Source organism: Podarcis melisellensis, assembly GCF_964234715.1.
Source record: "Podarcis melisellensis genome assembly, chromosome: 3".
NCBI lineage: Eukaryota > Metazoa > Chordata > Lepidosauria > Squamata > Lacertidae > Podarcis > Podarcis melisellensis.
In genome coordinates, this window is record NC_138530.1 from 16,349,173 (window position 1) to 16,361,993 (window position 12,821).

Consider the following 12,821-nt stretch of genomic DNA (forward strand, 5'->3'; position numbering starts at 1 on the left):
GAAACATTTTAAGCAACCTTCAGAAGGACGTAGCACAATTTAACAGCAAATCAGAATGATATTGTAACAGTCTCAGCTATTCAAGTGGGATGAAGTGCTGTTTACGTAAGAAGATACCCTGACCTGGAAGCCTGTATGTTCTGGCCAATTTAAATATGCCATTGCTACACACTTTCTCAGAGCAGCCAGGAGTCTTTATGACTAACAGTCAGAGTTAGATAGGTTGGACAAAACTGTCACAGAAATGGTTCTGAAACAGTTGAAGACACAGAAAAATTTCACCGTTTCATGACTTTTGCTAGGAGGCGTTATCCCATTCTTCCCCCACTTTTGATAGTATTTAACAGTAAAAAAGAACATTTGACAGGATAGATTAGATCCATTTCAACTGCTCATATATCTGCAGTGACAGTGGAAACAGTTAATATTTCAGAGTTTGTTCTTTAGCCAGTGGTTGTATAACTGTTTATTAATGTTGGTTATTTAAAAGTTATTTTTTGGTATTATATATTTTATCCATATGGAAAGTTGCCTAGAGACATCTTTCTGTGTTAAACAACACAAACATTTAATAAATGCAATCTAATCATATTACTGGGGCCATTTTATTTATTAGACTATTTGTATCCCAGTCAACACCCTAGGATCTCTCAGCGGGACAGATTTAAAAATCAATAAAATGACAGAGTTTTAGTTTAGCACACATATGCCAGAAAAAAATGCAATAAAAACAAAATATCAACAATAGTAAGTAACAGTGGTGCTAATAGATAAAATTTGCACCACCAAGTAGTACTTGTGGAGTATGTGTGTTTAAGCAGAGTGCGTGTGCTCAGAGAAAGAACGCAAATAGACAGCAGATAATAGAAAATGTAATATTTACATTAAACATGGATCATTTTTATTTTATAATGTTAAAAGTATGGAACTGCTGTTTCATTTAATTTGAAGAATATTTGCTTGAGCCATATAAGGAAAGTAGATAAAGAACAATCACTTAAAAAGTAAAACTTCACCTGGTCTAGTAACTGACTTTAAAAAATAATCTCAAAAAGAAAAATGTTAGTCCCTACCTGATGGAACTAAGCCACATGTTATCTTGGTGAGATCTGCAGCTTCCAAGAAGAGGCATAGTTGCAACATGAGCTTGAGCTAGGCAAAAGCTATCTGGCACAAGCAGCCATGGTTAAGCATAAAACCAGGGGCACATCCAAACTCTAAACCTGCATTTTCAAAGCAAGTGCTACCCTCTTAAACTATGCCCAAGACAGCTCTGCTGACCAATACCATCTCTATCTTGTCTGGCTTAAGTTTAAATTTGTTTGCCTGCATCAAGTCCATCACTGCGACTCATAACCTGTGAAATCAACACACCAATTTTAAAGCTGCTTTTGTTTTTAAAAAGTGAAAAAAAATGTCATGATGCAACGACAGGCAAGTCTTGTATCTCGTTCTAATCATCTACTGAATCCAGCTGTGTGGTCTTGTACTCTTCTACTCTGCATAACAAAGGGTGCTGGGTTATGCTCCTTGGCAGTATAAAAGTTGAGTTGCAAATATATATTTTAAGTGTTATACATGTACATGTATATACATTTCCCATCTCAAGAATACCCAAGTTACAGAATGGGAAATGTTATCCTGACCAGGGGCCAGATAAATTGCTTTGGGACTACATCATGCCTACAGGTTCTCAGTTGGTCATTCCTAGATTAGATATTACAGCCAAGATCAAAAGTTCATATGTTACTATAGCAAGAATGCCCTAGCTAATGTTTCCTCAGAAAATGTCTGGCTTATATAACAAGGATCAATTGACAGTTACTGACCAGCTTTTCATAGCAGCTGAAAAACAAGAGCATGGACTTGATCTACTACTACAGGTCACAGCATATGGAACTCAGTATGTTGTATGACCAACATAAGTCTCTTTACATCTTTAAGTAAGAACACATTGTACAATCAAGCTTATTTATTATTACCAAAATGCATAAGCCTGCAATTTGGGTCAAGCAAACAAACAGAACCTGGTCAGGTCTGATTACTGCACCCCTTGCACATACAAGTTGGTTGGCTGATGTTGGGCAGTAGTATTTAAACAGTTGTGACTATTTAAGTATTTTGGCATTTTTAGTATCTTTTTAAAAATAAGTCTGGAAAGAATTTAATGTATTCCTTCCAATTTGTAGCCTCTGGTATGGAATATTCAAAGTTTAGGCTCAAGATTTCTCAAATATCCCAATGATTGGACAACTGGAAGTATTATGTTGCTGTGTAATTACATTACCCAAACCCAGCATGTGTATACATCTTTATGGAAATGGTGCTGTATCCTAAAACGTCAAATACAAATGCCAGTTCTTGCCATTTTTCCTCTTTCTGGAAAGCTTACTGGAAGCAGTGGTGAGCACAAGTGGATAGAATGCATGGCATTTATTTTCTTCTTCATTTTTTATTGGTTTTGTTTCTATATTACATCACAATGCAAATATACCAAAGCCATCCCCACATATATTTATCATTTAAATCATCAAACGTAATATTCTTTTGTCCTTCCCTCCGCCCCCACTCAATTTCCTCTACATTCATCTTTGCATTCTACAATCTTCTCAAATCTTCTATGTATTCTTATTATCCTTCCTTACTAATTTACCTTCCCTCAGATACTTTACATTTTAATCTAGACATATTAGCATATTTTTGAGCAATATTTTCCCATATATTCATCAAAACATTTCCACTCCTTTTTTATTTTTGATTCGACTGATTTCTTATAGTAGCTGTTAATTTTGCCAAAGCTAAGTATTCATTTAATTTACAAATCCATTCCTCCCTTGAGGCTAGTTTGTGACTTCCATTTAGCAGCAATCACTACTCTAGCTGCTGTACTTGCATGGCATTTCTAGTTTGCTGACCTAGTGATCTGACCCTAACTTGTTTTTCAACGTGTTGTCTTCCCGTGTTTATTATCAGACACTAGAAACATGCCTAAATGGCAGGAATGCACACCAAATTCAAAATGGTACCCAAACTAGCGTATAATAGGTTTCTGACAATAAACATCCTTCATATGTGACGCAACAGCATTAGTCAGCCTTTTAAAAACACTTCAGCAGCTCAGTAAGCCAAAGCCCCAAAAGCTCACCTGAGGAGTTCAAAAGATTGCCAAGCTGACACTCTATCAGACAACGCTGGGTAGGAAATTATAGGACAGCAGTGACACTTCAGCAAATGCCCTAAGATCTCGATCCTCCCATGTGATGTATTATGCTGGAGGGAGCAGGTGATCTATGCAAGAAAGGCTTATAGGCCTGGAAGCATAATGGCAACACATACAGCTCCTTAATGTCAGGAGGCCTGTCACTGCATTTTGGATAATTAACTTCTGGGCAAAAGGCAGGCACACATAACTTGCATCACAGTAATTTTATATTAATGCAACCCAGTTTCACCCAATGGCTACATCAGGCACCCCCAAACTCGGCCCTCCAGCTGTTTTGGGACTACAACTCCCATCATCCCTAGCGAACAGGACCAGTGGTCAGGGATGATGGGAATGATAGTCCCAAAACAGCTGGAGGGCCAAGTTTGGGGATGCCTGGGCTACATCTATCATTCCCAGAAAAAAGGTACAGCAGACACACCAAGCTAAGCAGAAATAAGGCACTCCCTGCTGTATACCAAGCAGTAGATCTAGGTCCATACTTATCTATAGGTTGCTGCACATAAGAAGAGCTCTGCCGGAGCATTAGGTAAAGGTAAAGGGACCCCTGACCATTAGGTCCAGTCACGGACGACTCTGGGGTTGCGGCACTCATCTCGCTTTATTGGCCGAGGGAGCCGGCGTACAGCTTCCGGGTCATGTAGCCAGCATGACTAAGCTGCTTCTGCCAAACCAGAGCAGCGCACGGAAACGCCGTTTACCTTCCCGCCGGAGCGGTACCTATTTATCTACTTGCACTTTGACGTGCTTTCGAACTGCTAGGTTGGCAGGAGCTGGGACCAAGCAACGGGAGCTCACCCCGTCACGTGGATTCGAACCACCGACCTTCTGATCGGCAAGTCCTAGGCTCTGTAGTTTAACCCATTTATAAATAAAACTATTAGACAATTCTGAAATAATCTGTAACTAATTGATATATTGATGTATATATGTATGGTGATTGACAGCCGGGGCATTTTAAACAGAATTGTTTATACAAATATTGTTCATAAAGAAAATTTATAGTGCTTTGTTACATGTTGCTTGCATATAATTAAATAAAAATTAATGGAAAATGTGTTTTTTTAAAAGGAATGGGTGGAAGACACCTGCTGCATCAGACCAGAGGTCCATCTAGTCCAGCATCCTGTTCTCACAGTGGTCATTCAAAAGCCTACAGGAAGGCCACAATCAGGGCCCAGGTAAAACGGCACTCTCTCCACCAACTGGCACTCTTTCCAAACGGCACTCTTTCCACCAACTCGTATTCAGAGGCATACTGTCTCCAACAGTGTTAGGAGAACTTGGCCATGCATGAAGTGACTGGAAAAAGAGGCATTGTGGGCTTACATGTGCTCCGGCAATGTGCATGGAGGACAGGAACGCACTCCCCGTGAAAAACAGTTGTTGCCTATACTGGTGACTGGGTATGAAGAGAGCCTATTCCCTGAATCTCTGGTAGATGACCCACACCAGTAACTGCTGGTTCTGCTGGACCTCTCAATGGCTGTTAATGTTGCCTGTGACATTATTCTGGATAGCCTGGCCAGGATAGGGTAGGGACATGACTTTGTGATTGTCCTTGTTGGGAAGGAGTGATGAGGTGAGTGGTGCTGGGACTGAAGATGGCCACTGTCATATGAAGTATCTTCAGGTTCTATTTTGCCTCTCATGCTGTTAAGATCAGCATGAAAACTGGTTATCCAGAGATCAGTGGTAAAGTAGCACTAGTGTGTCCATAGCCATCAAAGAGAAAGGCTGAGTCCAGGTGCATTCCCAAACTTCTTAAACCAGACTGTTACCTAAACTATGATTAGCTTTCCTACTGACAAAAGCACTAAATCATAGTTTAGCAGATTCAGCGGGATCAAGTGAAATGTCGAAACTAATATGCTCCATCTTTTCCCTGCTGATATTTACTTTTAATTTCAAAGAATCTCAGTTTAGAATTACATGCAAAGCAAGAATCTTGCTTTAAAGCAATGGTTAGGTAAACAAGACAGCTTCATGACCCATGTTTCGATGTTTGATCATTTAGCAACTACTGATTGTTTAAAACCAGGATTGTTGATTCACATGCAATGCTAAGCCAAGGTTTTTTTTGAGACTGAATGTACCTTTGGAAAATAGTCCTCATCCTGGCCACATTAGAGGAGAGGTATGTGTATGTGTGCACCTGTGTATGCTTGACACTCCATGGTCCATGTGGCACAGAGATGGGAAGCCTTTTTCAGCCCAAGTGTCATGCTTTCTTTGGGGCAGCCTTTCAAGGGCTACATACAAACAGTGGGCAGGACCAGGACAAGTGAGTACAGCAATTGATGTGCCTTTTCTCTTTGCACTAGGATAAGGAACTCTAGATCAGGAATGGCCAACATGGTGCATCCCAGATGTTTTGAACTACAACTCCCATTATCCCTGACCATTATCCCTGCTGGCTGGAGCTGTTCTAGATGCTGCTGAACTGCAGCACCCACAATCCATGACCACTGGCCATGCCACAAGGTGGAGTCCAACAACATCCACAGAATCACAGATTCCCTATCCCTGCTTGTTATATTCCCTTCACACAAACGTCAGGTTTCTACACATCTCTCCATCCAGACAGGCAGCATTATAGTTCAAAGGCACAGTCAAGTCACACAAAAGCACCTGAAGGCATAAGGAAAGGCCAGATAAGAGAAGCCTGGAGGGCTGTATTGGGCTCCTGTGCCTAAGGTTCCCAACACCTGATATAACACTAAACCAGTGATATCTAATGTGATGCCCTCCAGAATCTAGATGCTTTGGACCACAACTTCCATCATCCCTGATCATCAGCCATGTTGGCTGGGGCTGATGCAAGACATCTGGAGAAGGCTGACTTTAGAGTTATATATGAACCGGACAAGCAACTGGATTATTTGTCAATTACTATTCCCATCGCTAGAAGATGTATCTGTAAACAAGTTAATGAGTAAAATTCAAGTCGTGCTATAAAAATGTTCCACCTGCACAAGCTTATCAGTTTGCCAGGTAGAATGAGCCTTCTCTCCCTCAGTCCTGGGGGGCTCTCCCAACCAACCTAGAGCCAATTTGGGGGGACAGTGGGCTGGGAAAGTCCTGCTGCGCAAGCAGAGGTCCTTGCGCAGGGCTTTCGCTGATACGGTTTATTAGGTGACTCCTGCCCTATATGGGGAGGGGAGAGAGAAGAGAATTTACAAGTCTACCAGTATATGGTAGCAAAGAGTTACAGCTAAAAGTTTAGCAGTGAAGAGTTAACCGGCATTTGTACCCCTCATGCAAGGGTTCCGTAACACACAGCTGACACCTGCTGGTACACCCTCATCAGAAGTTGTTAGTTTGCCAACACTTGAGATTAGGTCATTCGAGAGAAGTAAATGCATTCACATCTTGTGTAAGACCCCAACCCGTATGGCTCAATTACAAGCACTGTGAATGCAAGATTTCTGATGCCCTTCATTCCAGAAGCACCCTTTAACAAGCCACCCAAATAACTCTGAATGACTTCAAGCAGCAGCTTTTGATAATATAAGGAACTACCGTATTTTTCGCCCCATAGGATGCACCTAGATTTGGGGGGGGGGGAATAAAGAAAAATCCCCCCCCCAGGCGCGGGGGAAGCCCGAGCTTCCCCCGACGCCAGCCCCCAGAACAGGACCCAGAACAATGCGGAAGCTGCGTGCAACTTTGGCGTTGCTCTGGGAGCTTGTGGGGCTGGGGGCGGGGAAAGCGGAGCTTCCCCCTCCCCCAGAACGATGCGGAAGCTGCGTGCAGCTTTGGCATCGCTCTGGGAGCTTGCGGGGCTGGAGGAGGGGGAAGCCCTCCGCCAGCCTTCTAACCAAGTCGGGGGACAGCGGGAAAGGCGCGCTGCGCCTCCCCGCTGTCCCCCGAACTTGTGGGGCTGGCGGTGGGGCTTTCCTGAAGCCTGCATTCATTCGCCCCATAGGACGCACACACATTTTCCCTTCATTTTTGGAGGGGAAAAAGTGCGTCCTATAGGGCGAAAAATACGGTAATTCCAGGAAAAAAAACACAATAAATTGCAGGTTCTTCAGACTGGAGCTTTAGAAAGCAAGTTTGATGCTTTTTACTGCTGTAAACAAGGAAGAAGTTTTTGTTTCATTTTTAATTAAAGACTAGGTGATATGCTCACAGATGAAGGTTAGAACTTTAAGTGTATGGGTGTTACAGGAAGTCACAACTGTAGTGCAGATATACCACTTAGGAACTAGTTTAAAATTAAATTTAATAGAAACTAATGGACACAAAAGTTAGTTTAAAATTCTATCTCAAAACATTTTCGCTATTAATTGTGACATGATGAACCCATAAAGTACCCCATCCAGTAACTTTAAGCAAGATTGCTAGAGGTATACAACACTAGACATTTTGCCTGGTGACAACACTAGTATGTTGGGATAAGGTGTTAGAATGCTAGGTACCCAAGATGAACAAATATGTAGTACAGTATGTGCCTATACATGTTTTACTAGGGACCCAACAAGTTTTCACTAAATTTTGCAATAAACCTCCATTCAGTGTCATCTGGCACATGCAGAAAAAGCAGGAGGAAATAAAGGGTTAGCTTTACACTTGAAACTTTAAAGCTGCATACACTTCTCACCACTTCCACATGCCTCTAAAGTACGGAACCAGTCAAGTGACAATGGTCCCCTCATTTTGGATGTGCCAGAAAACTTTGCCATTGGAAGAGGTTTCACTTCATGCCCTTCCACGATGTGATTGCCAAACAGATTCCTGGCCTCAAGTGTGGAATTCAATTTATTCAGAAGCATTTCTACTGAGTTCCAGAGATGCTTACTCATGTAAGCTCTCCATAAGTCTACAGTCACACCTTACTTACCCTTCCAAGCCCTTGAATTTGCTTTTTTACCTGTGTGGCACTAGTTACAGAATGTACACACATACCTGTAGCTCTGAATATGTTCATACACTAAGACTTCCAAAGGCTTTATTTTGGGTAAACTGCACACACTTTTAGAAAAGTTTGTAAGAAAAATAACTTTTCCAGAAAAGGGATTGATTGATTCAGTTTCATGCTTAGCTTTAAGTGTTAAAATAAGCCAGCTACTATAGATGCCACCAATTATTTAACAGATTTGTTTCCATTAGCTTTCCAACAGAACAGAATTTCCCCTGAAGAGAGACTTTATTTAAATATTTCTAAGTTACACACATAATGGTGTCAAAGCACTATCATTTGCCAGGTTTATTTATGGAAAGAAGTGGAACATGCATTATACAAGCAAATCCCCCTAGTGGTTTGGCAACAAACCTGCATACAAGTTTATCACATGATGTACACAAAAGCAAGACTTCTTGGGCATTTGCCAATTTGGACCACATTAGAGGGGGAAATAAGGTCTCCGGTTATCAGCTTGATTTCATATTTCTCCCCCCGCCCCCACACAACTTTTCAGATGCACCAAAGACATGCAATTGCTAGTTTGGGTAAGTTGCAAGAACTAGCTGTATACAACAGCATAACTGAAATTCTTTTCCATGGTAGGAAAAGCAGGAGTGAAAGAAGAGAAATTACTTTTGTTAAGAGGTAGGTCACAGTATACAAGCTGTGAACATTGCAATCAGACATTTCTCCATGTAACACTGCATCCAAAACTACCAATCACGGCTCCCAAGCACCAGAGAGAAACAGATCTCCCCATTCACAATCATGAAGTTAGTACCTTACACCTGTGAAGCTCTGCTATAGTACCTTTCCTCCTAACACTAGCAACTGAAAACCTCCACTATGACATATTTTGCATATAGAACTTAACATTTGATATACATTAGCTCTACAGTCTAACACTGTTGTGATCTACACATTTCCCCATATCACTGTAGACACTGAAAAAAGTCTAACATCATACCTCAAAAGTCTTAGTTATGTGATCCACATAGCCAAACTATTCACCTATTCAACCTTGAAGTCATGAAGGAGGGGCACAGATAATAGCTGAGCATATGTTCTGAATGTAGAACCTGCAAGATTCAAACCTGACATTTCCAGGTAGAGCTGAGAGAGACTCATGTTTTGGGAGTCATGCTCTGGAGCATAGCTGCCAGTAAGTGTAGACCAGGAGTGGGCAGAATATAAACTGAAATGAATAACAGGAGATCAGCAAGAATTCCAGCTCCCGGTTGTTTATATTCTCTCCTTCTCTAAATCAGGCAGCCAAGCTGAATAAAGCTTGGGAGGAAAACCAAGAGCAAATATTTGTGCATCTGAACTGTGAGCTCAGTTCTAGTTCTGAAAACAAATCCCTGGACTGAGCATGAATCAAGTATGCTCATTAACTCTGGGAGCAGGCTGACCCCACCACCTCCGCTATTTTGTCCTTGGCTCCATATGGTGGATCTCAGGAGTCCAGTAAAGCAGCAGCTCCACAAAAAAACCTGAAGTCTGGTGAAGACAACACGGAGCTAAAAGGTTCAGGGGTCTGCCTTGGTATACGACACCTTCTTATGAGCAAATCCTCCACTTTGCTCCAGAAGCATTCGGGAAGGAGGCCACAAACTCCCATGCCCCGCAGACCAGCTAGCCTCTACCACGTGGGGCACTGGCTCTTTCCACCCGGCGCTGTACACCCGCCAGAGCTTGCAACACAACATGCCTCCGAGGCACTGCTGTGTGTGTGTGTGTGTGTGTGTGTGTGTGTGTGTGTGTGTCTTAAGACACAGACACACACGCATTCTCTCTTCTCTAAGGGGGTGGGGGAGAAGAGTGGGGCCTATCGTAGCGATTCCTAATCCACGAGAGATCCTACAGATCCTTCCCCTCCACGCACCAGCCACGCTGTGTCACCCGCCTCCTCCCTGACCCGCCTAAGAGACCCACGGACTCCCCTTCCTCAGCCCCGCCAGCAGATGCCAACGCCCTCCTGGGGGCAAGGCGGCTGCCCAACCACCCACCGACCTCCCCCGAGGAGCAGGCGGCCTTACGGCACCCACCCCGCTTCCCCCAGACCAGCACAGACCGTGCCGCGGCCTGGCCGGAGCCGGGGAGCGGGGAAAGGCCGAGGGACCGCTCCCGTCGCGCTGCCGTCGGCGCTCTGTTCTGCCCCCCCCCCCGCCGCCCCTCGGCTCGTCCTCCCGCCACGCTGCGCCCCTGTGAGGGAAGCCAGTCCCGCCCGCAGCCGTTACGGGAGGAAGAGATAGAGAGAGACCGGGGGACGGGGAGACAGCGGGGGAGCCCTAGGCCCCGGGCCCCCGCCCAGAGCGGCGAGGCTCCGCGCTCTTCCCTCTCCCGTCGCCGCGCCTTCCAGACCCCAGGCAGGCGCCCGGTTTACCTGCCAAGTCCGGCTGTAGCCGGGGCAGCGCTACTCGCTGCCCGAACCGAGCCGCGTCCCCTTCCGCCATCTTGTCCAGGTTTAAAATTAACTCCCCGTGACGTCAAACGCCGCCGCGAGCCCTTTATCGGCGCCCGCGCCGAGCCCGCCGAGGTGGTCCTAGCGCCGGCATGATCTGCCCGCGCGCGCGGCTTGCTCTCCCTCCTGCTTCTCTCTCTCTTCTCCCCTCCCCCTCGCCCCGTCAACCGACAAGGCGCCTGCGCGATCGCTCCGGCCGTTTCCCGCTCACCTCGGCTCTTCTGCTGGCTGTCGCCGCCGTAGGCAAAACGACGCCTCCCGGGTCCTAAAGCCGTTGCGCATGCATCCCGCGCGGAAAAGTCGGTAGGTTACGGATTATTTGTTTCTTCCTTTCATCTTTGGGCCCCTACGAGCTCAGCCACTGGTCTTGTTTGCCGTGACTGCGGCCCAGTAGTGGAAAGATGTGAGAGTTGAAAGGGGTGGGGGCCTCTGAGCATGCACAGAGTGCATTTGCCCCCCCCCCCATCAATAACCAAAGTCTGACCTGTTTTTTAAGCATAGTAGGGTGTTAGGAAAGAGACGGAGAGGCTTCCAGCTCAGGGCAGGCTAGAACTCCCAACTTTATTTTTAAAAAGACAATATAGGGTACAGTGGTGATCAAAGTAATTTGCTGCACAATCCTATATACATGCCCCCTCAAAATTAAGGCCCATTGCGTTCAGTGGGGCTTATTGCCAGGTGAGTAACTACAGGAGTGCAGCCTGCAATCTTATGCCTACTTACCAACAGTTTAACTGTCATTCACTGAGGATGCCATTTTGATGCAGAAAATGCAATCCTCACCATCACTTTGAGTGAAGCGAGTCATTTTTTTGTTTCCTTTTCCCACAAAGCCTCTGATGGTGGAACCTTCTGTTTTGTTTTTAATTGTACCTCTACCTATATTCACCTTGAATTCAATGGGGCTTATTCTCGGACAAGTGGGGATAGGATTGCAGCCTTGAACAGCAAAGTAAAGACATCAATTGCTACTCTTTACTGAAGTACCTTTAAGGTTAACAGGACCTGGGTTTCTTTTTGCACCAGGCAAGTCCTAACTTTCCTCCTCTGTTGTGTGGCAAGCCTCAACTTGGGTATAGGACAAGGTGGGGTGGGAGAGAGTTCAGTCTGTGCTCAACACAGAGCTCTGAAGTTGCTACAGATTCCTGACAGGAGGATTTTGGCTCTTTGAGGAGAAATAAAGTTGCAAAATCATAACACAAAAACCCTGTTAATGCCGTTTTGCATTTAGTATAATAGGCTGCCATATTGCTTGGGAATTGTCCAAATTTCCTCTGCCTGAGCAGATGCCAGCTTCATAGTTTTGGCACCACCCCAGATCTTTTGAACCCATTCATTAGTTTCTGGGGGTTTGTTGCTCTTCTTCCAATATCGTGCATTTAATAGGAGGGACCTAATTCTGTGAATGGAAGGGGCTTCCATTCAAGGAACCAACTGCACCGGATCTCCCTCCCCTTCAATATTTTTCTCAGCTATCAGCAGATTTGCTGTCAATTTCTGCCATTTGCTTGAAGAAATCTCCTTCAAATAATCAAAGCATTATCAGTGGGTCCCTTGATAAATTTATTCCTGTACAGTAATCCTGATTATAAAAGCAAATAACTTGTTCCAGATAAATAGCTATACAGGGTTCACAACATATGTCATGTATATTTTTGAAGAGAAAATATTAAACTCAAATCCATATTTTTTACTTTGTAGACCTACCTTTTGGGATGTGTTGGGAGGAAATTGTGTTACAGAGAAAGTATTATCACAAGGAATGTGATAAGAGCTTCACTGTCACTTTCACACATGAAAATTGTTACTTCAGCTTTGAAATGGGAGAAATGTCTTCCAGCGCTGTGCTCTTTGAAAAGAGAATGCTCTCTGTGAGAATGTGGTTGTGCTAATTCAGAAAGACAGCCACTGATGAGGAACAAATATTAAAAATTAAAAGAGACACTACTGGTTATAGAGTGCTTTTTTCAATCTTGCATGTATTTGCTTGGCTGTACTGAAGAACAATGACCAAAGAAAGATTGGGAAGTTATTTTGACCAAGGCTGTCTTGGTTTGAATGGTTTACCAAAGACACTGAAAGTACAGCAGCACATTTAATACCCTATCAAGATCCAAAATGAACTTTGAATGTTGTGTGTGCTTTTCCTTTGCTTACTTTCAAAAATACATAGCCTGCAATCCAAAGAGTTGTCTCTTGCATGATCCCAGTGGGAATTTTTCTGA

General features: G+C 44.0%; 2 protein-coding genes across 11 annotated transcripts in view; one reads left to right on the forward strand and one right to left on the reverse strand.

Annotated features, from left to right (window-relative positions):
• The window catches only part of ATL2 (atlastin GTPase 2), a 30,175-nt gene extending 19,450 nt beyond the window's left edge, over positions 1–10,725 (reverse strand). For 2 of the 3 annotated variants that reach the window (XM_081904084.1, XM_081904085.1), the window contains exon 1: positions 10,519–10,725. In XM_081904084.1, the coding sequence (XP_081760210.1) occupies positions 10,519–10,588 (70 nt within the window). In that variant the 5' untranslated portion in view covers positions 10,589–10,725. The remainder of the gene's footprint in view (positions 1–10,518) is intronic. The other variant, XM_081904086.1, reaches the window with a different exon arrangement.
• A 54-nt stretch (positions 10,726–10,779) lies between these two features.
• Positions 10,780–12,821, forward strand: part of LOC309365897 (uncharacterized protein) — a 37,663-nt gene continuing 35,621 nt past the window's right edge. For all 8 annotated transcript variants that reach the window (XR_014166261.1, XR_014166262.1, XR_014166263.1 and 5 more), the window contains exon 1: positions 10,780–10,899. Coding sequence is in view for 3 of the 8 variants with exons in the window: in XM_081904500.1 (XP_081760626.1) it covers positions 10,877–10,899 (23 nt within the window). In the remaining 5 variants the exon portion in view is untranslated. The remainder of the gene's footprint in view (positions 10,900–12,821) is intronic.